Here is a 24,062-nt window from a genome sequence, read left to right as displayed (position 1 = left end):
GCCTCTTTCTTGGTTTGGGTCGGTTTGCACTGGCGTTTGGATACTGTTGCGCTTTCCTGATTCCTGAGTACACCATGAAGCGTTTTGAATAATACAATATACGATATTTGAATCACGACTTCTTACCCCGTATTACTTCCGCTTTAAGCTATCAAGAGGCCCTCGGTCCGCTCACAAGGAATGGGATCAGTCCAGGATGCGTCCAAGAGGCCGGCATCCGATCTTCCCTTCCACGCAATGATCAATCCCACTCTCTCGTATATCCCATCGATGCTGAGTTTCAACACCACATAGTGATACCTGCGTTTCTTGGTTATCTTGCATCCAATCTGCCACACGAGCCAAGGCTCTGCTCTCCCCTTCGCGCATCCACTAGCCTGCATGTTCACTTTTTCCACAAGGTCACCATCCCAATATGTCTCGAAGCCCTCATCCAACGCTGTTCCATCGCGTAGTGTAATGCGGATGGTGCCGTTCTCTTCTACTGCAATTTGTACAGGGGCCACGCGGGCAGATACGACTTCCAACTTGGTTGAGATGGCGTCCTTTCCCTCGTATTTGATTTCGCCTCCACGCTTCAACTCTTGGCGCAGGTAGGGTCGAGCGTCGACGTTTTTGAGTGAATGTAAGCGTACGTCGAACTCCTTGTTTATGACGATATCCATGTACCGCATAGGGTATTCTATTGGTCCTTCCCAGCCGAGGGGTGACCAACTTGGGAAGCCAGGCCTTCGTCGACTCGACTTTGGGTGAATCCAGTTGAGCGCGAACTCGAAGAGATGCTCTTTCGTTGCAGACTGGAACCTGCCGTTTTCGGTCTCCGTTATGGCGCTGTCAAAGTGCCTATCGCCACTTGGCAACGGCGCCAGTGGCACACCCCAGAGATGGTATACTGGTTCCGTCTTGTCGGTCGATATGTAGTTCAGGATTCCAATGATGGCGTTCAGGGCGTCGGACGACATCCTCATGTTGCGTCGGCTGTACGCTGTTACATATCTCATGGCTTCCTTGAAGCGCGACGAGCCAGCGGAAGACTGAAATTCGCGTGGAAGGCGGGCACACGAGATGAATTCGGCGAGCGCAACAAGTTCGAAGTTTATTCCGGAACTGTAGCCCGGAGAGAGGTCGTGCAGGTAGTCTGTTGAACAGATGTATAGCACAGCCTGAGGAGTGAAGATGAGACGGCGCTTGGACAGGATGCCCTCTTGGAATGTCCAGGCGCGAGTAGCCCACATCGATTGCTGGAAGTCGCTCGCAGTAGGTGTGTTCAGCTGGACCAGTGTCACGGGTCCGACTTGTTCTGCCACTGTTTCGTTGACTTGTCTTGGTTGGCTTACACCGGGCAGGCCGTGGGTTGGATCAGTACCAGCAGCTGCAATGATAGTGAGGTGTGCAGAAGCGTAAATCTGCCCCATCTGCTTGATCTGCAGGGTCTTGTCCATGATGCTCGTCTGCTCAATGCAGTATCTGTCGACCCAAAGATATCGGAGGCCAAGGCGCAAGGTCACCGTAATCGCATCTTCGATGGTCCGTGTTTGTTCTGCAGGCAAAGGCTGTGGCGCAAAGTCTTCCTGCGGCCCCCAAAGGTAACTCAGAGCGACAAAGGGACACTTCTCAGGTGCTAGTTGCACAGTGCGTGTTTCGCAGTCAATCACTTTCAGCCTTTCCAGGTCACTCGTATCGTCAGGAATGCAGTCATCGTGTTGCTGGCATCTTTCATTCCACGTCCTGAAGAGGTCAAAATCAACCTGTGGTTCAGAAGAAATGGTAAGCTTTGCGTCGGGTGCAGGTTTGGTGCTGATGCCGAGATGTGGGCTTGTGAGATCAGCGTCGTGACCTGAGTTTGATTCCTCTTGCGCAAACGTCAGTCGGCCAACGAAGTGGCTCTGATCCATAGACACGATCCACTTCAGATTGCTATCTTCGTCGAACCGCTTGATGGAGCCAATCATACGACACATGCGACCTTCACGTGTCAGCTAGGTATCTGCGATCAGGTGATATGCTCACATTTCGATCTTTGTAGCTCCTCTTTCGATTCGTGTACGTCCTGCAAGACAAGGACAGGGCCCGCATGGTGAGCCTCAAGTAGCCTAGTCCAGGGTACTGCTGCGCAGCGACTACAAAGTTCAGTAGTCGCTGGAACCTCTACCAGTGAATGAGCAGCGCCATTCTGCACTAGATGATCTGGCGTCTGAACGACACGTAAGTTAACTCCGAACAGTAATCTTTGCGAGGTAGGATCTGCCTTACCGCTATGCGCTTGTCGATGGTCTTAACTTTCCGCTTCGGAAACATCCACGTGAAGAGGAGTATCCTCTTCCATCTCTTAGAGATGACCATGTTTGCTATAAGCACATGTAGGGTTCTGTCATTGCATTTTCATCACAAAGAGAGTGAAGGGGGATCCGGCGAGGCTGAGCTCAGAAGGTCGCCCCCAACGATGATCCGCAGCCTAGGCCAAATGTGGCGCACACTGGGCCGGCTAAACCGTATAAAGAAGGCTTTTTGCGAAGCTATACCAGATTCGATGTGCACCTGCATCGCAGCGCCAAAGGTAGATTATGTATCGTGCGAATAGTAGATCGTCTTTGTCTTCGCACATCTCTTTTTTCATCTGCGAAAACATCTGCGAAAGAACATTGCAATACTGACGTTGGATTTTGGCATCTCAAACTCGTGATCAGGCACTAAACTTTTGCGAAGTTGTGTTTGGGATGAGACCAACATTCGATAGGTTGGTTACTCCTTTAGTGCAGAGGAGAGCCTTGTGCGTTGCAAATATGATTTGGACTGCAAGGCTCTCGATAGTATTTTGTATGTAGACGTAGAGAGACCACACATTTTCGTCCGACTGACGCCCTTTCGTTACTGAGTTCTACTCTTTCGAGACGGCTTTCCGTGCAGAGCAGCAGAAACATCCACAACTGATCGCCACAACCACCACAGATGAGTCCGAGTGGTTTGGAAAGGGGGTTCACATCTTCTTTGGCCCATCGGACATTTCACCATACGTTCGCGAGTCACCACAATTGCAGCATAAGATATCGATGCATGATCTCCAGGAGGGCCTAATCCGGTATGTAGTATTATTTATGCGCAAGGAAACATCTGTGATACCGAATCTGTCACAAATACTACACCAAGCACACAGGTAGATTCTACCTCGGTCCGCACCTCAGGCTGAAGACGTATGAAGAGTCTAAGGCGCAGATGACCTCTACGGGATCTAAAGCTGGTTTTGATGATTGGATATTCAAGTTTGCGATGGCGGTGCAAGACGACCGGCGCCAGAGGCTGAGGAACCTGTTATCTATCTAGTACGGGAGGACCCCAGAAACTGGCTATTCAGAATCATGTGGAGATGTGTACGAAAAGCTCAGAGGGTGCGACTAAAGTTTTTGGAAGCGCATTTTCACGCTCGCAGGATGCTTTTCATACCCTGGAAATTATACGGGGTGGCTTGAGCAGTTGTCCAAACGGTGGAGAAGAGTATTACAGTAGCGAGACACACGTCTCACCACTATCGGTCCACGTATCGCCTATTCTGAGTCACTAAACTGATCTCGGGACTTCCATCTGGCGCTATGCGTTCATGCCTGAGCTGTATGAAATTTCTATAGATGGCAGGCATCGTGGTTCAATTCACAGTATCATCACACAGACTATTCTGAATGCTCTACATCACACGGTGAAGACCCGTCTCACATATGATGAGCAGAAACCAAAACGCTTCGCAACCATTTTCATTTTTTAAAACGAGTGTTAACCCTACACTTAGCTACCTACACCCCCTCCCCTCACAGCCCCTCCACTCACACATCCGACCATCTTCCCTTACCCTGTTTAAGCCGAAGCCGTGGGCGCAGGAGGCGCGGATGCACTTCCAGAAGGATGTCCCGTAGGGCGCGGTGGGCGGCTGAAGCTAGGGACGGGCGCACTTCCAGTAGGACGAGGTGGGCGGCTGAAGCTAGGGACGGGCGCACTTCCAGTGGGACGAGGTGGGCGGCTGAAGCTAGGGATGGGCGCACTTCCAGTAGGACGAGGAGGCAAGCTGAAGCTAGGAAGCCCGGGCACGGACGTGGCCTCCTGGCGGGCCTCGAGGTCTTCGGCGCTAGATGGGGCGGGCGGCGCAGAAGGGCGGGCGGAGCGCGAGAAGGAGTGATGCGCCGAGTGGGTGCCGCTGGGGCGGGGCGGGAAACCTCCTGTTGGCAGGCCAGTCGCTGTGTGGGTTAGCAGGTTGTAGAGCACTAAGCAAGCGTGCGAAGGGTGCGTTGTTCGTCCGGGGCAACACTGCGCAGTCGTGCTTTTGACAAGCTTCATAAGAGATGGGAAACTTACGGATGGGGAAGCCACTGGGGACAGAGAAGCTTGGGAGACCCGAGGGCAGACCAGTCGGACGAACTGGACGGGAGTGAGAAGGAGCAGCGGTGGGTGCAGCCTCCTGAGCGACGGGCGCGGCGATGGCGCTATTGTAGTGTTAGTCGTCTTGCCCCAAGTAGTCCTGAGCTGGATGTCCTACCCGGCGGCGAAGAGAGCAGCGATGACAGAAACCTTCATCTTGATAGCAAAGTGGGGTTCTTTGAGAACGAGAGAGAACGGAAGGTGGTTGCTGAGGCTGAAGACTAATGTCGAGGGTGCTGAGTCGACGTCGAAGAACAGCGTACCTTTATACTTCTCTTGTCGGTATACTGACCAACTTGTTGTCGAGTTATGCAAGTTGTGTCTCTCCGTGTACGCGTCCAGGTCCCAGCTCGCTGGGCACCCAGCGTTGCCATCTAGGAAGGCTGTTGTGATGATCGTTCAGACATAGATGAGCCGCAATATGCGGTGATGCCGCCATTGTGCCCGCCATAGTCTCCTCGTCTTTCGTGCTACGGCTGTCTTTCCTTAAGCATGCTGAATCTCCGTCATCTCAGTCGTTGAACAGCATGGAATTGCGGGGAAGGTGTGGGCTACTGCAGGGACATGTGTGCATTGCAGCAGAATAGATTGATGGTCGGTATGCTCCGAGAGTAAGCTTCTGACGGCAATAGCCAAGCGGCCTTGAATCGAGTTAGAATGCAGAGGAGAATACTCTAGAAGTGGCAAGTAGTAATGCCACGAATAGGACATTCGTAGAAAGTGCAGGGTAAAGCTGTGTCACCGTTGTAGCTATATGAAAAGCGTGCTGGTAAAGTGGCATCCCTGGTTGAGAGCAACGAATGATGACCGTGCCCTGAGCACGATGATCGGAGATGGTCGCAGTCGCGGACCGCTCGATGCTGTCAGGGCGTGATTTCTTGAGAAACCTTCGCATTTAGCCATTCTGCATTTGGAGTTCCGGAGCTGGTCACGATGTGGAAGTTCAGGTTGGACGCAAGTGACTGATGGGTGTCGACATGATCAATGCCTGATCCATTATTAGAACCACGTTCCAGCGATCTATCTCCAGCGGCCCACACGTTGACCTGGAAAGCTCTATGTCGTGAAGTCCGCTTGGGTTCAATGCCTAGGATATCGAGTTTACCAGGTAAGAGAGACTTCCGACAAGTGACCAAAGTGGGGACGTTAGATGGCGTGTAGTCCACGATTGGACTTGCATTTGATGCACTGAGCATGCAGTAAATGAACTCAGCGATTCGGTCTCTGCTGATTGGAAGAATGATGCCATTGTGAAAGCTGGTAGAATTCGCTTGTTGTTCATGGTTGATTGTCTTTTGACCAATCAGGTGCTACAAGACGCGTAAGCTCGCCGTTCCTGGGATTCAGCCTCAGGATTCCGAGATGACGAGCGAGCACGTCTACCTGATACCAGGACACGTAAACGAACAAGAACGCTCGGTTAGATGTGGCTGCAGTGGCGTCAAAAGAAGGCACGACGTACAGGTAAGCTTCGTGGGCTGATGAACTTGCTGGAATTAGATGAAATGGCAACAGGGCTAAGAAATTGATTGGGTGGGTCAAGTTGTGCATTCTACCGTCGTTATTTCTCCGCTCTCCGCAAACCGGTGCCGATCCTGTGGAGTAGCGGCGAGCGCTGTTGTCCAGACCGGAGATTTCGAGGCTGCAGAGGCAGGTCTAGACGCCATGATGGCTTTTAGATTGCCATGTCTTGGTGTTTCGTCATTTGGCTTTTGATGCTAAGCGGAAGCTGGCGACCGTCTAGACACGTTCAGTTAATTCTGGGGAATTGATATCAGTATGCAATAATACATGATTCTATGGCAGAAATGAACACGGGCCTTGACGACAAGAGGCCCAATGTCGGGAATGTAGTGGCGCCAGGAGAAACGTTCGGGAAGCCTGCTAGATTACCGCGCTTCATGTGGCACAATGCGTGTCTCGACTTCGCAGTTCGTGCGGCTTGAGATTACTAGGCCACGGAATAGCGTCCCAGCCTTGGCAGCAACACCGAAAAGACGCCCGACTGCATATGCGGTTGCTCAAGCCCGGGTGACTTGAAGTCGACGACATTTTGAGACGGTGGCACCTCATCTGAAGTCGGTCCGATTACAACACTTTGGTTCGTGACATGAACTCCGGGAATGACTGCTTTGAGAAGATCTTGAAGCAAGGGTTTCGGATGATCGCAAGATGGCTGCTGATCGTAGCAGGACGCGCCAAGGCATGGCCATCGGAGAACTAGGTAGGATAAAGTACAGGGTGAATTATGGTATCACGTTGAAGAAACAAGCACAAAGTTGTGCAAAACTCGCTTTGGCAAGCTCGCCCGATGAGCAGAAACAGCTGGAGAGGTGCGCAGGGCCACGAGTGAGAAATGAAACGCAGGCGTGGCAGCGATGATTGGTGGCGCAATGTCCGGATGGTGTTGCGGCGACAGCAAAATCATCGGGCCTCGTGCAGCGTGCCAGCAACCCGAGCTCAGTCGTCGTCCTCGATGACGAGGCCAATCTCGTCGGCGTTCTTGACTTCTCCGCCTCCATTGAGGACCGGATCCTCTTCCTCATCGGCATGCCTAGGAGCATTGGTGTTGGGCGCGAGCTTCTTCTTCAGTTTGTCGCCTTCTGGAGCGGGCGAGGCCTGGCTACCACCCGCACTGCCCTTCTGTCCCTTCTTCAGCTTTTCCTTTCGTGCGCGTGCCTTCTCCCTCTTGGCTCTGTTCTTCTCGGTTTTCTCGCGGTCTTTGCGCTCCTGCTCCTCTTTCTTCTTCTGGAACTCCCTCTCGTCCTCTTCCTTCTTGACCTCCTCGTCCATCATGCGCAGCCGTTCGTACTCGCGCCGGCGGCTCGCCTTGTAGACGTGGAACTCGCCGCTGCCAGCTCCTGCGCTGGAACCCTGGACATTGGCTACGATTTCAGGCGGCGGTGCAAGGCTCTTGTCGCCCTTGGATCCTGGGATGTGGATCTCGCGGTCTGGCTTCGCAAAGAGCGCTTCTACATCCTGCGCGAGCTTGCCACCGGGCGTGAGAGCGCGCTTTTTCAAGGGCCTCTTGGAGCGCGAGTCAGACGAGGTTGGGATAGACTCGGCGATGCCTTCGGACATGGCGGCGGGCGGGTGTTTTTCTGCTCTATCTTGTAGCGCGCGTAGGCAGCAGCGTGTGATTGATGATGGGCAGGTGCTGGCGGCGGGCAGGCGCGAGGCGCGCGTGGACGGGAAGGTGCAGGAAGGCTCCGCGTAGCTGGATGATCGCGAGCGGCGGTGGCGGAGAGTCGTCGGGCTGATGTTGCAGGGCGATGGGCTCCTCAAGTGCTGTCGTGAGAGAGCGATGCGCGCTGAGCTTGGGCCCAGCACCTTTTCCTACGCGACACGGCGGGGCGCAACTTCGGACGGTGACGGGCGCCGCCGCCACCTGGACAGCTCTGAAACGCGGTTGCGAGCACATCTGTGATTTGACGATAGGCTCGCCTTCTTTGTCGCTCCTTCACTTCACTTTGCGTTTCGCCAATCCCACAACGATACTAACCCCTCCACTCCATCCTCCACCGCATCCCCCTCGCGAACATGGGCAAACCGCGGGTACGTGGACCCTGGGCCGCGAGCCACGCACCCAAGGCGGGCGGCTGACCAGGCACAGATGATCATCCTGGTGCGCCATGCACAGTCGGAAGGAAACAAGAACCGCGACATCCACCAGTTCATCCCCGACCACCGCGTGAAGCTCACGCAGCTGGGCTGGAGCCAGGTACGCCCCGCGCCCGCACCTTGCCAGGTCGGAGCTTGCAACTGACCATGCTCCCAACCAGGCCGAAGAGGCAGGCCGGCAGCTTCGCTCTCTCCTCAAACCAGACGACACAATCCAGTTCTTCACCTCCCCATACCGACGTACACGAGAGACCACCGAGGGCATCCTGCGAACACTCACCTCCGACGAGCCCTCGCCTTCGCCCTTCCCACGCAACAAGATCACCGTCTTTGAGGAGCCGCGTCTTCGCGAGCAGGACTTTGGCAACTTCCAGCCATGTTCGGCCGAGATGGAGCGCATGTGGCAGGAGCGAGCCGACTACGGCCACTTCTTCTACCGCATTCCCAATGGAGAAAGCGCGGCCGACGCCTACGACCGTGTGAGCGGCTTCAATGAGAGCATGTGGCGACAGTTCAGCGAGCCTGACTTCCCGAGCGTGTGCGTGCTGGTCACCCACGGTTTGATGACGAGAGTCTTTCTGATGAAGTGGTGAGTGTCGCCTGCCCTTGCACCCAAGAGCCCAAGCTGACTGGCACAGGTACCACTGGTCTGTCGAATACTTTGAGGATCTGCGCAACGTCAACCACTGCGAGTTTATCGTCATGAAGCAGAGCCCCACCAATGGCAAATTCATCCTGGAGAACGAGCTCCGAACATGGTCCGACCTTAAGAAGCGTGCGGCCGCTGGAGACAAGGACAAGGGAACCAGTGCCACACCCACTTCGTCCAGACCAACTCCCTTGACAGGAACGTCGGGAAACGCGACGTCCTCCCCAGTGGTTCCCATCCGCCGCTGGGGAGGCTGCGCGAACGGCTGTAACCACGACAAGATGAGCTGGCCGAAGCGAGTAATGCGCAAGAACACCGCCGAGTTCCTGGGCAACCAGCCCGTGGCACCCCTTGCCCACGTTGCTCACGTCGACGGCGAAAAGGATGACAATCCCATTGCTTCCCAGGAGGGCGACCACACCCCAGCCATCAAGGAGCCCACGCCCCAGAAGCCCACGCGCAAGGCTAGCACAAAGGCCGCTCCGGGCCCGTCCTTGCCGTTGACCCCGGCATCGCCCAACGACGCATCTGACGACGGGTCCAGCGAGGATGAGCAAGTCATGAGCAGCGAGCAGGAAGACTCTGGTCCTGTTGCACCACGCAGACACCATGCTGCGCCGAGGACCGGTGCGATCCTGCGTCATTTGCAACCGCCCAGTGTTGGTGAAGGCTTCTCGGACGATTCGGACTACTTCCCTGGCATGCAACACCTCCACGTCCATCACAACGCTGCGCGACGCGCGCAAAGGGAAAAGAGCAAGGAGCGCAAAGCCGCTCGCAAGCAAGAGAAGGCTTGGATGCAGGAATCTGGTATGTACTCCGGAGCGCGCGCTGATGGGCTGGGCGATGGTGACGAACTCAGCGATGTCGGCTCGGCCTCCTACGTGAAGATCGTGTCCCCGACCACGATGGAAGGCGGAGAGAACATGCCGATTCTCAAGGAAGCACTCAAGGGCGACATGCCCGTGGATAAAAGCGCAGAGGAGGAGAATCGAGCGGAAGACGACAAAGAAGTCGCCGAGAAGAAGATCCACGAAGAAGATGTCGAGAAGTTGAAAGAGGCTGACAGGAAGACCCTGAGCGAGGTGTACTAGCCGTGATATGCTGTACAAACTGCCTTTAATGACTATACGGGTGTAATGTTAACGAAACAGAAACAATCTATCCGCAGGAATTAGATAGAGTATATGCAGCATTTCAAAGTATAAAGTGGGAATACCGTGCAGCTGTGGTGTACTATTTCGTTCGCAGGCCCACGGCTCTGGGTGACTGACTGACCTCCATCGAGAGGCACGTTCGCCCATTCTTACCTCCAACCCGCTATAGTGATCATCAGCTCCACATTTCCGTATGCTAGCTTACGCATTCTGATCATGATTGGCGGGTCCGGCAACAGTCCTAGTTCCCAGCGACACTCAACTTCCTTTCGAGTACAAGACCACCACAAAGGACAATGTGATATCGGCACGTGAGTTAGCACCAGTCGGCCAACGCAGAGCAGCCTCGTACTCGGCGCTACTACACTTGCTGCCATCCCTACAGCGTGTATACACGTGTGCCTGATCCTCTCCCACGTACAACGAATCACCCGCTCTATCAACATTCACGCGCCTTCCTTTGTTAAAGCCGGGTTCAATGGCCAGTTTCTAGAATCCATGCGCCTTGACTTGCAGGCGCTACATGCACGTAACAAGGGGCTAGCCCTCACTCAGCAAAAAGAGTCCGAATGAAACCCGAATATCAGAGACCTGTCCATGGTGCTCATCGGCCGCTTCTGGCCTCACTACCGAAGGGAAACAACTATTTCACAGCATTATGAGGCCGGACTCTAATCGACTTGACAGGAACCTCGAGACAGCGGCATTTGGGTTCGTTTCTCTCTTAAGAAGAAAACAGCCCCTGCAATTAAATTCGAGCACACTCTCAACAAGACGAGTACGAGGAACCATGACCTCTATCCAGACATTCATCGTTGGGGCGATGCCTGCAACGCAGACCACGAAAACTGCCAGCTTGATTCGTCCATAGACCCCCCACATGGGTCGTTAATTTTGAGCAATGTCGTATTGTTCCTGGAGAAAGCGAATTACGTCCTTGCCTCCCACACATCGACAAGCGCAACGACGAGTTCTTTCGTGACTTCGATCCCGACGTCGACTTCTCCACCTCCAGTCAACTGAGGGACATGGAAGAACACAACATCCCGGTTTCCGGTCCGCTTCTGCATCTCCACTAGGCTCGAGAAATAAATCAAGCCACACACATAGGTCCCCACGTCATCGCTCAGTCTCACGTCGACCTTTCTCTTCTCCTGTTTTGATTTCCCGGTTCCCTTGCCCTTGGATGAGCCTTGCTCTTTCGACGGAAGACTCAATCGGCCGCATGCAGTCTGCCATGCAGACACCGCAGGTTCCAGATCAAGCGAGGTGGCCAACGACGATGGCGCTTTGCCAAAGAGCTTCTTGTTCTCCATACGCGTGATAACCTTGCGCTCGATGTCTGGTATATCGTGGTACCCTTCCTTGAGCGCGCTCTGTTCCACAGCGAAATAGTCTCTGTCAACCGCCAGACCCATATGCAAGACTATATGCGGCTCATGTTTTGCAATCAGGCTGGAAGATTCCGCGAGCAACTTGTGGTATGCTGCAGGAATCGGCGCATCAGGGATTATCAGCGAAATTGGAGAGCCATTGGTGGAGGACAGGGTGGATGGAAGGTTTCTGACGATTTCCCAGGAAGGGTTTCTGGTTATGTCAAGGAAAGGCTGGGTCGGTTAGCGTTGATGTGGAGGAGAGAATTGCAGAACACACGCCAAACCCGGTGACAAGGACTTTGATGGATGAGAATTTCCCTTCAATTGGCATTCTAGAGAACTTATTGGTCTGTCGAGGATATGGAGGCCAGTGGTGTATGTTTGTCCGATTATACGTATATCTATTTCCAACCAGAGCACGACAATGGTAGTTTAGGTAATGAGGATGTAGTGGATACAAGCTTAACAAGGAAAGATGCACCGGGGCATGTAACTAATGTGGCTGTTGGAGACCCTTGGCCGGTCTGACTCATCCGGATGTCGCGCAGGTGTTCTGGCCCCATAGAATCGGGCTATGCTACTATGTCCACAAGGATAGACATGCAGGCGTAATGGCAGATACCGTTCTTGCACAGGCTGTGAGCCGTTCAAGATCTTAGGAAGCATCACTGCAAATTGCTCGCTATACACTCGCATCTGATCGGTCGATTCACTAGTCAAGAATGGCATCATCACGTGATAGGTCGCCAAATAGAGCCCCGGTGGCTGCAGAATTGCGCTCCGAGTGGCGCATCTTCTCGTATAATATTTTCACAGCGATCCTGATTGACCAAGCGAAATCTTTGAGAGAGCGTGCAATGCCACTGATCAACTGGGAGTCCGAACGCGTGCTAACAAGCCGAAAAGGTGGAAAGAAAAGCTGAGAGTGAAGCCAGATTAACACGGCTTCAGCAGCTGTATTTGATTCTAGAATATGCTTGGCTACTGTTCCCCGCGAGGTTGAACCTTCCCTTGGCTGCTTTGGAGACTTGTGTTAGCTTGTGAACGCTGAGCACCTCCAGGTGTGTATGCTAAAGGATCTTGGTCGAACTGGTGCTCCGTACATAAGCTACCTAGGAATCATCACAGTGAACGAACAAGAAGTGGGGCATCAGGCAATGCGCACTGGCAAAGTCGCCCGCACTAAGAAGGCAGGCTCGATATCCTAAGGTGCGTACACGCACTGAACCAGTACATGAGTCGTGTGCTCAATTGACATTGGTGTTGTTGTTTCCATGTCTCGCTGGCAGTGTTTGCATGTTTGCAATTTTGTAGCATGGCGTGTGGTCTTGGTATCATAGAATGCAGCCGATTCTGTGAACTAATATGTGCGATGCAGAACCATTCGACTGAGAATTCATTTTATCTCGTCATTGACCCAGTCTTGAGTACAGATCGCCTTGAGCTAAGACAGAGGATTCCATCGCTCCACATGCCTCCTTCTTACACTTGCAAACAGATCATGGATGTATCAAAGCATTTGACATCACTCTTACTAGATGGCATGTGCACTTTGATATAGAAGAGCAGGGGAATCGCTCCTAGGTTCCCACGGTCGCAACGTTGAAGGCTGTGTACTTACTAATCGCACGGAAATCCGCTAATACTACATTAGAGTGTCACAATCACTGCGAGTATCTAACGCAAAGTAGAAACTTCGTGTGTCAAATTCACCTTGATTAGTCAAACCATAGCCGACTAGCGTCCCTCACGATCCTGGCGCTTACGCGCGTGCTGTTCGCTATCCATCGCCGACTCCTTCACACTCTACGGCTAGATTAGCGCTTGAGTAAAAATTCCGTGCCAATCGTTCGCATAGTGGAAGTCAGCGCTGCATCCATCGTACATCATCACACCTCTGCGCGTCTTTTTCAACCCCTAGTAACATCGACAATCCTTTGGCGGAGACGAGGGCTGCCCAAGCTTTGGGTCGTTGTCGCATTGATTTTGCGACACAACAAATACTGCAACAACCTGTCATTTTCACTAGATTACCAATTACTTTTTCTTTGGAACACCGCGTCCTAGTGACCGGCCACTATTTCGACCGGTACATCTGCTCATACCGACTTAGGGGATGGTTTGCGCGTTATCGCTCCTGCTACCGACTAATTTCTTAATGAGTCCTGCAGAACGCAAGTCTAAGGGCACAGCCACACGAAAGAGTTGATGGGCGCCAAAGTCTGGGAAGTGAGTTGATGCGAGACTAGGGCGGAAGATGCGATATCAACTGTGCCACACACATGCATATCGACCGTTCAGCCATGGCAAGGCGTTCTTGCGGCCCGCGGATTTCACTATTAGTATCATGTCGGGAGATGTCATCATACTACAAAACTCTCACGTAGTCGCACGATAATGAGACATTGGAGTCTCTAAATTTCGCTCACAATGAGCGCCGGGCTCGGTATTATTATCATGAAGGAACCTCGACCCAACTCCAAAGGCCAATCACGAATCATCTTACGCTCCTCGGAGCCGCCCAGATCACCTCTAGTCACATCAAATGAATGCGAAGCTTTGGAGAGCAATGGTCGCCCATGTCAGCAGTCGTTACCTCGAGAGGAGGACACGTGGTGCAAAAGACACTCCGCAGAGCTGAAAGATTTCCAAGCCAAATGGGACAAGGCCTTCAGAGATGTGGAAAGAGTCGAAGCGGATACACCGGATACTGCTAGACAGAAGATCTTGAAGCTTCGCCAAGCAATGGATCTCAGACGCCAGATTCGAGAAAGATTCTACTCTCGCGGCGGAGATACATCGGACTTTATCAATTGGATGGCAAACGTGGAGAGAGACATGAGGACACTTGCCGACTCTGTGCTGAGTATGTGGTCCTCATACCTCGTCCTCAAATCAATAGTAACCTTTGATAGTGCTGAATCTCAATCGTGGACCAACTCCAGAGACCCCAGGGGGGAGATCACCGCACCCAATGCAGCAAGGTCTCGAAAAGATCATGATTCTACAGTCTCCCCTATCTCCGCGCATTCCAATTACTTCACTACACAACATGCCGGATGATGGGACTATACTTATCCTGAAGCACTTCTACAGCGACTTGTGTGTAGAAGGAGTCCAGCGTTTGTACAGCATTGTCCCTGACTTGAACGACTCAGGGAAGCATCTAGGCTCACCAGTGTTGGAGCCTAGGAATGACAGCGGGACGGAAATAATCCGCGCTTGGTTTCGGATTATGATACTCAATACCAGTAACGCTGAAACCCTGGAGCATGCGGTTAGATCCCCCACGATAAGCGAATTTTTATCTGGGTGCCATGCCAGTCAGCTAGAGGCTTTCTGCGATTTTTTTGAAAAGGCATGGCGGCCACACGCTCTTCAGTTTCTCCGCGTCGCCATCTGTGCGCAGACATTGGCTGGAAGTGACGTCAAAACAATTGGTTTACTTGGCGGCATGATACCGAGCACGACAGAAGGTTTGAAGATGAGCAAGGCATCCTGGGATATTCTGTAAGTTTTTCCAATCATATTTCTGCCATTACTGACCAAAAAATTAGTCACCGTTGGTTCCCTATGCTACTGACTCCGTGGACGCTGGCAAGTATCTGCTCTAACTTCGAAGACTATACCACCGTTTGCAAATTACTGATGCTCGGGCTGTACCGTGACTACTGGTTCGACCCCTCGAGTATTCTTGTAGAATGCATTACCGGTGGGTACCTTGGATTTCTACCATCGAGCAAAGGGCCACCAAGCACAAGCGGTCTGAAACAGGTCAACGAATCCATCGTGCAAACGGAGTCACGAAACTATGTATGCGGCCAAATGGCGATCGGAGACCCACTCACGCAGCTTTTTCTAGACGAACTTCAAAAGCGGACGGGCAGACTGCTACTCGTGGTTTATGAGGGGACAAATGCTGACGCAACAGTGCACCCAACCGAAGGCGAACTGGTCATCAAACGCCATCGATCAGCGAAGTCACACCAAGCGCTGGATCATGCGGAGTGGACTAATGACACAACCTTGGAAGACATAAAGAATGACTTACGGTTTCGAAAAAGCTCAATGTACGATCCCATCGTGGTAGACTCCTGGCAATTCATCATCATCGATCGAGATCCCAATCTAGCATTTGAGTTGTTTGAAATCATCGAAGATATACTCCTAATGCTCGTCGATGATCCCTCGCCAAGAGAGATCATGAGAAGAGTCGTTGAAGAGGTTATCCCTCCAGCTGCGCAAGAGATGTTCTTGGAAAAGATTGACGTCGCCAAGATCGCTGGTGTAGGGTTCCCTTCGGCACCAGAGGTACAATACGAAGGCAACCGACAAAGAAGCCACGAACCAGACCGCCAAATACTCTTAGCGCACCAGAAGAAGATGGTACAAGATGGGAAGTCCAGAGAGGCGAATCGTTTCATCAGGCGTGTCGTCGATGATATGGAGCGCTGCGGCATTGTTAGCCTTGTGTCAGATCACGAGTCACCGCAGACTCGTCCAGTAATAGTTCAGGGTTCCGATGGCGCCCTGGACCTGTATTTCCCGTACGAATTTGGAGGTCTTTCGCCAGATGTCGAGCTCATGCCAAATTTGTCACTACCACGGAAAACCTGCCTAGGTGACTTCGCCAGGCAATTCAAGAACAAACATCCGGAAGGCATTATGGCAAAAGGTAGCATCTTGACACATTACTGCGCCTGGCCAATGCCTGCGATGAAGCGGATGGGGAAGAGCAGACTCAACTTTGGCACATGGGAGGGCCATGTGTACCACTGGAATGCGATGCGTGAGTATCATCTTTCAGTATGTTTTCTTAGCGTGGTAGTCCCATTACAGGCGGTGTTATGTCAAACGTCCGGCATTTCTCCGACTTCTCGATGCTCTTCCGGCCTGTTGCTCAGAATCTGACTGGAGTTATAGCTTTCGATCGCCCGTGGTCATCTCACGCATGGCAATACTACCTCCAACACTACATTAACTCAAAGTTCCCTTTTGTCATGTTCTACCTTACGACCTTTGTTATATGCGCTATCGATATAAATGATGCTGAGAAGAAGGCGGAGTTGCTTTTCGAAGATACAGAAAGCAGAGGGTGGCGGATTGTCCTGCCCAATGCGAGAGACTGGAGGTCCAATGTCAACGAATTAAGGCTCGACAAACTGTTTGTTGGTGTGGGGCCCATGTAGTGTAACAAGCATTTCTGAACAATACATCTCGTCCCCGTTCAATTTTTCTTCGCTTTATAACATTCGAATCGCCCTTGTTTCCAAGTCGTCATTTCTACTCAAGCACAACGGTTTTACACACAGCGCAACTTCGCTCCGAAAAGCTCCGTCCCCAGTATTCCTCAACGGTGTTTCTATTTTCGTGAAGGGGATCGACAGCACTAGAAGTCCCCAAACGGCTAGTGTGGTTCTACGGCCGTAGGGCCCCCATTGCCTCCTGGGACTGGCGGATCAGTAATTCATTGCCTCTAACGCATCTTAGAGCAGTGCATAACGCCGGAATGTCACTGTTGTATTTTCAGTTGGCTTGCGCGAACATCTTGCAGGGGATGCGTTTTTAAGCTTCGGGAAGGCGGCGGGAGGAGCCCAAACGGCATCGGCTAGCGTTCAGCCTCAGTGGGACCTTGATGCGCTTACCTGCATTAGGTACTGTACGATGTGGAGAAATAAGCTGCTCATACGCCAGGGAGTCATTGAACTACTCGGCTGTCGGTCCGCGGGCTGATACCTGTTGTATACAATAGCTTGCCGATCGCAGTCAGATTTAGTACCGCGAACAAGCTCCTCTCAGCAACCCCTCATCACAACTCATTCATCCATAATTTACACGTTTTCCAACATGTACTTCAAGTCCTTCGTCGCCCTGATCGCGGCCAGCGCCGTATCCGCAGCACCTGCGATCAAGCTCGCGAGAGACGACGTTCAGCCCTGGCAGATCACCCGACTCTACACCCATACGCCCTCTGGACGTCCAGGAAATGACCCTCATTCTACCCTTAACATCACCATCACCGACCCCAACACTATCCCCGTAGGCCAATCTCCCACCGGCCAAGCCGTCTTCCCTCCTACTTCCGCCAACTGCTCGCTACAGTATTTGACAAACGAAGACGTTCCATGGGGCGTTGAGCAGTCGTGCACCACCGATGACAACACTAAGACATACTCCACGTGGAGTTTCACAATCAACAAGCCTGCGGAGGGTGCCGCTTATGCATCCGAAAACTTTGACCTGTCCTTCAAGGTAGGCACCAGCCCATTCCTACCAATGTATACAGATTAATCCGAGACAGCTCGTCGACTATGTTCACCTTCCCGGCCAGGAGGTCACCAAGACGTTCACTGGTGGTGATCACTTCGAGGTCGGTGACAACATGAGCGGACAGTGTGGTGGAAGCGGTGTGTGCAATTGGAATCTGAACGATACCCCTTATGACATTCAGCAAACAGAGGCGGAGGCTTGATAACTTGACGATTAACATGACGACCAAAGACATGAGAGGAGTAGGTAGGGTTCCAAGGGTATCTACCAGAGCTAAGTAGACGGAAGCTGAAGTCTCATACTGAAAGAGAACTGGGCTGAGAACCCCTTCAGAATAGCCGCATATTTGAGAGACGGTGTCTACAAAATTTTCCTGTTCTCTATAGCGATGCGAAAGCATTGCATGTCAGCTTCTAAGCTAGAAGGAACGCGGCACAGAAGCTGAGTCGTGTTTACCGCAGATAGGATGGATCAAAATGAGTATGATATCGGTGGTGCTTGAAAGTCCATGAAGAGATCGTCGCTTGCTGATGGTAGATTAATACCGTCTGCATCTCGGCTCTATTGATGAACATTGCTTCTCATTAGTGCAGTGTTGTACAACGTTGCGCATGACCGTCTCTTTGAGGTAATGTCCCACACTGCGTCGCGAATCACACAGTGTCGCGAACCCAATCAGAGAATTTCTGAATTAAAGTTTTGATAGAGCTCGCAGCACACTCATAACTTCTTATTTTAGGGAGAAATACTATTTTTTACAGTCTTATTCACATATTCCGCCCTTGCAATACAAAAATTACAGCCGAGTGCTGGCCTTCCTGCCCAGTCAAACATTGGTAGCCCTATTGGACGAGATTCTTATCGCCGAGCAGCTGGCTTGCAGGCGCAGCTGTCCGGGGTTTTTAGATTACTCGAGGTACAACACGGTCATGTAGAATCTCTCACTCGTAATAGCTAGCTTTTATCGGCCTTATAGCTACTACGGGATGCGGAGATTTGCGGTATTGCCACCCTGGTCAGCTCCTGAATCCTAAGCGAACTATGCACATGGCCCAGGCGCAGATGATAGCGCGGTAATATATCTCAGGTAATCTCCACGAGTCATCCGTAAGCATCAGCGAAGGAAAGGCTTGCCAACGATCAGCTCACGTGCTGGTCTAGTCATGTGCTGCTTCGAAGACATCAGCAATATCATCCTAACTTAATACTAGTCTGATTTGAAGGATCTGTCTGATTAAAAAATTTCCAAAATAGTTCTAAGCAAATCTATTATGCAGCATAGGAGCCTCAGTGTCACGGTAACCTTAGAGGCTACTGACAAGCATGGATATACTGCTGGCAGTAGTATATCTTAGAGATATCGCGCGCTGGCAGCCAGTCAACAGATTATTAGATGGGTGGCCCGTCTACTAGCTGATTGGTCAAAGCATGGCGCTAGCCACCCTTGGCGAGGGCGTGCGACGAAGCGAGAAGATAGATCTACGCTGGATAGGGGAGAGGACCTTTTCTCCTTATCCAACGTCTTGTACCTACACGTAGATACCGAACGCAGTATATTGATCTAGCCTACCTGGGCCTCAGACATCTTGCTCGTTGCTCTCGTGACACTCAGGAGCTCTCTATTTGGTTACAAGTATATGCCGTTCCGCGATTCCACCCAGCATGTTCTCATCCAGCGCCTCGCTCTACCTCGCTATCTTCGCCTGCGTCCTTTCGATGTCCGCTGTAGCTTTGCGTTTCTGTCCCCGCTTTACTCCGCTTGAAGCGCCTGCTTTGTGTGCCTCCTCGTCTGCTTGTTTGTCTTCCGACGAAGCTTTCTTCTTGCGGCCACGCTTTGCCTTGCCCTTTGCTTCCTAAAGCGCTGTTTGCTCAGCACGCTTCCTCCGCACTTCTTCAAGGTCCTCAAAGACTATGACTTTTCCCTCACCTTTTCCCTTCGCGAGGATGGTTGATTTGGTGGCTTTTTGAACTTTAGCTTCGTCGTTAACCTTCATTAGGAATTTGATCTGATCTCGCTGGAGGATGCCTCTCGAAAAGGCGAGATGGGTAGCTTTCGAGAACTTCTCTAGGTGCCTCTACAAACTACATTTGCTCCTCTCATCTAGGTCTTGGGCGTCTCTGTTGACTATAACGTTTTGTAGCAACATCAGGCCCTCTGTGGTCACAGGCGTTACTGGCGTTACTGGCGTGACAGGCTGTAAGATTTCTTGGGAATTTGATGATGCTGAAGGGAGCACCTGATCTACTGCCGTGGTGATCAACTCGTCCGGTGGCTTTGGTATGCCGCGAAGTACTCTATCTGGGTTGAAAGGGAACAGACTGCATGCAGAGAAACCAGCCCTAATGTTCCGTGAAGTAAAGGCAGTGGCCCTTGCACGACTATATAGGCTGGTAAAGTGCTGCTTGCCGATGGCGTTCACACCACCTCGCTCTAATCGCTCGACCTGTTCGCGATACGCGTCTTTGAGTGGGGCGAAAACGGACACATCGCAAGGCTGGAGCTTATAAGAGGTATGAGATGGGAGCCGACATAGGATGATGTTATTATCAAGACAGAACTCAAGGATTTCGAGGGTCTCGTGGGTACCAAAACAGTTGGATCCGAGATCACGTGATATGATAGGCCAAACACCGGTGCAACCATGGTATCACACCATGGTGCGATAGTGCACACATCACTGTATATAGACAGCACTGTGCATAGATAGAGACATTATCACACTTATTCTCACTTCAAGGTTTCATCTAAAACCATCGCATATTAGAACACGCGGTTTACTATTAGCCCGTTCCTTAGTCTCAGGGTTAAAGATGCGCTTTAGCCACTACAGGCTAATGTAGGAATCAGTATATCCAGACTCGGAGCATGCATAGTGCCAACCCGGCGTAGGAAATGTGGTCCAATTACTTCAATGCGTCGTGGCCGGCCAGATAATCATAGGGTTTAGATACCTACCGTCGGCGCTAATGCACTCGATTGTAGTGACGGTAGTACGCTTAACCCGCGCACCTCTATAATTCCGCTTATCATCCTTACCTATGAAGACCTTAATAGAGCGTAGCATAGAGAGCATAACTCCGGTTTTATCCATATTATAAACGTTCTCCGCGAGGATAGCTGGATCCCGCAACACCTCTCTAATTACCTCAAACCAGCGTGTAATTTTTGGGTAGATGTTCTTATCGTGACGGTTCCAGTCCAACGCTTTCACCATCTTGACTTGTAATTCGGGGTGCCGCTTCCTAAATGCTAACGTCCAGTTGGGGTGCGGCGGCTTCGACGGCCTCGCTGACGCAGGTCGATGGAGGGTAAGGCGGTAAGCTAGAGACGGGATAAACTTCACTCGAACGGGGAAGCCAAGGTTGGCCATCTGAAGGAGGAACTTCGCCAAGGCCTCTTCCTCCCAGGGAGTGAGGTACTGTTGGCTTTGGGCCTTTGCCTTCATTGACTGTCGGCCCAGCGCCCGATGGATGAGGGTCGAAGCAGCCACTCCGCCGTGGTCTGCACGAGATCGATACGATTTATTGATGCCAGGAGGTATTTCCTGTGCTAGAATTAGGCTTTCCTTGTCAGTCATCTTCCACGACCTGCTGTAGAATCACAATTGCGTAGGCGCGAGAGCTGTCCCGGGTGGTGCTGGACAGGAGCAGAGATTAGGCAACAAAAGACACCTGTGCACAAGGGCACGAGCTCGCTATTTTTGGGGTATGTTCAATCTGGAATAGCTTCGTCTCGTAGCCGAAAAACCTCAGTTGGTGCTAGCCCTTCTTTGTGCACGTGTCCTTTATTGCCTAATCTTATCCAGCATGATCTGTGACCAGCTGTCTCGGTCGCGCAGTTGCAGCCTCGTCAAAGCCTCAAAAGATGCTTGATAGGGAAAGTGTAATTATAGCATTGGAACTCTTTCCAGTTTATCATTAAAATGTGTTGCCCTCGTGTAGATCATGGCGGGGTTGCTGTTAAGCGCCCACTTCGACACTCGGCTGCAGCGTCCAGCATTCAGCCGCAGCTGCCTTCCCAGCCTTCAGCCTCGCCATGCTTGACATGAGCGACAACATTCTCCGCGACCCCAGAGCGGCCCCGCCGTCTCGCAAACCTGCATCGTGTTGTCTACAGAGACACGTTCACCACCGACCTAACAGTGCGCCGCCCTCATTATGGACGGCCTTTCAGGAGCAGCAAGCGTGATAGCTGTCATCGACATATCTGCTAAAGTCGCGTCGCTCTGCCTACAGTACTCGACCGAGGTCAAGCACGCAAAGGGCGACATCGAGCGCCTCCATCAAAAGGTTGGCGAAACCAAGATTGTACTCGGGAAGCTCCAACAGCTTCTAGATAAGCGGGGCAAGTCGCAGCTCCCTACCACTAACACGTTGTTAGGCCCGCTCCAAAGATGTTTGGAGGAGTTAAAAGAACTCGAGGCTACCCTCCAAACCAATCTCGAGCCTAGTGGGCCCCGTAAAGCAATGCAGCGATTCGGCCTACGAGCCTTGAAATGGCCATTAACAAGCAAGGAGGTGGAGAAGACGATTCAGAACCTTGAGAAGTATGGGCACACTTTCAGCCTGGCGCTCCAAGTCGATCAGACGTAAGCTTCTCTACCCAGACCTTCTGTCTACAAGCATAGCGTCTCACCGACCACACAGAGTCCTTGTGGCTGATATAAGCCAACAGCTAGACCTGACGAAATTGCCTGTCGCAATAGGCGCTTCCTTCGATTCGCATGCCGACGAGCACAACGCACGGTGTTTGCCAGAAACACGCACTGATCTACTGAAGACCATTGCAGATTGGGCAGACAACAAGGATGGCAAAGCCATATTCTGGTTGTGCGGTATGGCTGGCACAGGCAAGTCCACGATCGCGCGGACTGCTGCTCAATCTTTCAACAAGAACGGTCTGCTTGGGGCGAGTTTCTTCTTCAAGAAGGGCGAGGGCGAACGCGGCAATGCCTCCCGCTTCTTTAGCACCATCGCTACTGACCTAGTTGCCCGCGAGCCAGGCATGCTCCCTAGTATCCGGAAAGCTCTTGACGAAGATTCGGCCTTGCCACACAAGGTATTAAAAGATCAATTCGAGAAACTTATACTCCATCCGCTCTCAGGGATGCAAAAAACACATTCAGCTACTACTGCACGCGTAATCGTCATCGATGCGCTAGATGAATGTGAGAGGGAAAACGACGTCCGAGTCATACTTGAGCTCCTCACTCAGGCTAAGAACATGCAGGCGGTACCATTGCGAGTCTTGGTCACAAGCAGGCCAGAGCTCCACATTCGTCTTGGCTTTCAAGAGATGCCGAACGGGACATACCAAGATCTCGTCCTTCATGAAGTTGCGAAGAACACCATTGAACACGATATACGTCTATTCTACGAGCATGAACTTAATGAGATACGCCGAGCGCGCAGGCTGCGTCCAGACTGGCCGACAGGTGATCAGATCCAGGTGCTGGTTGAGCTAGCTGTGCCGCTATTCATTTTCGCTGCCACTGTGTGCCGATACATCGGCACAAAAGGAGGCGACCCAGAAGAGTACCTGGGAAAGGTGCTCAAGTATGAAAAGTCAACCTTCTCCCAGCTTGATCGAACCTATCTCCCTATCTTGGAGCATTTGCTTGATGAACAGGACGAATATGAGAGGGAAGCTTGGCTTCGGGCATTTCGAAAAGTGGTGGGCAGCATCGCCGTTCTAGAGAATTCGTTGTCTATCATCTCACTTGCAAACCTCTTGCAGGTCCCGAAAAGAGAGCTAGAGTATCGACTAGACGCTTTGCACTCCGTCCTTAGCGTTCCTGACAGTCAAGATGTCCCTGTTCGGCTACTCCACTTGTCTTTCCGAGACTTCCTTGTTGATCCCCAGAGACAGGACAAGAACCAATTCTGGGTGGATGCGAAGGATACACACAAGAGCCTCGCGTCTTACTGTGTTGAGTTAATGTCTGGGCCACATGGCCTACGTCGGAACATATGCAACCTATCAGGACCCGGAGCTCTAAGAAGTGAGATCGACGAAGGGATAATCACTAGCAGTATATCACCTGAGCTGCAGTATTCATGTCGGTACTGGGTCGATCATCTCAAACAAAGTCAGCAAGAGATAGCTGATGGGGATGCAACACATGTCTTTCTCCAAAAGCATTTCCTCTATTGGCTCGAAACTATGAGCCTTTTGAGAGAGTTAAGTAGATGCGTTCACTTGCTTAACATGCTTGAGACTCTTGTAATTGTAGGATCCTAACTAAATAATTTCCTAGTGCTGTGCTAACATGCATACAGCCATCAGCAAACATGGTTTCCGCCTTCCTTCTGGATGCTATGCGATTCGTACTGCGCTTTCAACCTATAATAGACGATGCTCCACTACAGCTTTATTCCTCTGCACTTATGTTCGCACCGCAAACAAGCATAATACGAAAAGGTTTTAAGGACCTAGCTCCACGGGGGATTAAGATGGTGTCAAGGAGGGAAACGGACTGGGATGCATGCCGCAGCACGCTCGAGGGCCACTCCGGCTGGGTCAGCGCGGTGGCCTTCTCGCGAGACGGGAAGCTGGTGGCGTCCGCGTCGGGCGACAAGACGGTG

General features: G+C 51.9%; 9 protein-coding genes across 9 annotated transcripts; 5 read left to right on the top strand and 4 right to left on the bottom strand.

Moving 5' to 3' along the window:
* Positions 1–869: 869 nt before the first annotated feature.
* Positions 870–1,895, bottom strand: CC84DRAFT_1080657 (HET-domain-containing protein; the record flags this gene model as incomplete). Its single annotated transcript, XM_018173902.1, has 1 exon — positions 870–1,895. A coding segment is annotated over one exon (1,026 nt), but the record flags the coding sequence as incomplete, so codon positions are not given.
* Positions 1,896–3,846: 1,951 nt separating this feature from the next.
* Positions 3,847–4,560, bottom strand: CC84DRAFT_1211380 (uncharacterized protein; the record flags this gene model as incomplete). Its single annotated transcript, XM_018182373.1, has 3 exons — positions 3,847–4,223; positions 4,342–4,469; positions 4,523–4,560. 3 exons carry the CDS (start codon positions 4,558–4,560, stop codon positions 3,847–3,849), a joined length of 543 nt encoding a protein of 180 aa, XP_018042103.1.
* Positions 4,561–6,864: 2,304 nt separating this feature from the next.
* CC84DRAFT_1200926 (DUF1168-domain-containing protein) lies at positions 6,865–7,490 on the bottom strand (the record flags this gene model as incomplete). The annotated part of the gene is made up of 1 exon (XM_018181692.1): positions 6,865–7,490. The coding sequence occupies exon 1, from the start codon at positions 7,483–7,485 to the stop codon at positions 6,865–6,867; it is 621 nt and encodes a 206-aa protein (XP_018042102.1). The 5' UTR covers positions 7,486–7,490.
* A 286-nt stretch (positions 7,491–7,776) lies between these two features.
* Positions 7,777–9,888, top strand: CC84DRAFT_1159196 (phosphoglycerate mutase-like protein). The gene is made up of 4 exons (XM_018177168.1): positions 7,777–7,959; positions 8,018–8,125; positions 8,187–8,614; positions 8,664–9,888. The coding sequence occupies exons 1-4, from the start codon at positions 7,945–7,947 to the stop codon at positions 9,766–9,768; spliced, it is 1,656 nt and encodes a 551-aa protein (XP_018042101.1). The 5' UTR covers positions 7,777–7,944; the 3' UTR covers positions 9,769–9,888.
* Positions 9,889–10,485: 597 nt separating this feature from the next.
* CC84DRAFT_1159195 (uncharacterized protein) lies at positions 10,486–11,665 on the bottom strand. The gene has a single exon (XM_018177167.1). It carries the CDS (start codon positions 11,247–11,249, stop codon positions 10,761–10,763), a length of 489 nt encoding a protein of 162 aa, XP_018042100.1. The 5' UTR covers positions 11,250–11,665; the 3' UTR covers positions 10,486–10,760.
* Positions 11,666–13,637: 1,972 nt separating this feature from the next.
* CC84DRAFT_1077364 (uncharacterized protein) lies at positions 13,638–16,118 on the top strand (the record flags this gene model as incomplete). Its single annotated transcript, XM_018173750.1, has 3 exons — positions 13,638–14,073; positions 14,123–14,717; positions 14,765–16,118. The coding sequence occupies 3 exons, from the start codon at positions 13,638–13,640 to the stop codon at positions 16,116–16,118; spliced, it is 2,385 nt and encodes a 794-aa protein (XP_018042099.1).
* Positions 16,119–16,972: 854 nt separating this feature from the next.
* Positions 16,973–18,145, top strand: CC84DRAFT_1159193 (uncharacterized protein). Its single transcript, XM_018177166.1, has 2 exons — positions 16,973–17,459; positions 17,509–18,145. The coding sequence occupies exons 1-2, from the start codon at positions 17,055–17,057 to the stop codon at positions 17,677–17,679; spliced, it is 576 nt and encodes a 191-aa protein (XP_018042098.1). The 5' UTR covers positions 16,973–17,054; the 3' UTR covers positions 17,680–18,145.
* Positions 18,146–19,031: 886 nt separating this feature from the next.
* On the top strand, positions 19,032–19,573 carry CC84DRAFT_1159192 (uncharacterized protein). The gene has a single exon (XM_018177165.1). It carries the CDS (start codon positions 19,140–19,142, stop codon positions 19,332–19,334), a length of 195 nt encoding a protein of 64 aa, XP_018042097.1. The 5' UTR covers positions 19,032–19,139; the 3' UTR covers positions 19,335–19,573.
* A 1,772-nt stretch (positions 19,574–21,345) lies between these two features.
* On the top strand, positions 21,346–24,062 carry CC84DRAFT_47160 (uncharacterized protein; the record flags this gene model as incomplete). Its single annotated transcript, XM_018186412.1, has 3 exons — positions 21,346–22,066; positions 22,125–23,706; positions 23,757–24,062. Coding segments are annotated over exons 1-3 (2,319 nt in total), but the record flags the coding sequence as incomplete, so codon positions are not given.

Source organism: Paraphaeosphaeria sporulosa (assembly GCF_001642045.1).
Source record: "Paraphaeosphaeria sporulosa strain AP3s5-JAC2a unplaced genomic scaffold CC84scaffold_1, whole genome shotgun sequence".
NCBI lineage: Eukaryota > Fungi > Ascomycota > Dothideomycetes > Pleosporales > Didymosphaeriaceae > Paraphaeosphaeria > Paraphaeosphaeria sporulosa.
The sequence above is the reverse complement of the archived record's forward strand: the minus strand, read 5'-3'. Positions and strand labels throughout refer to the sequence as shown.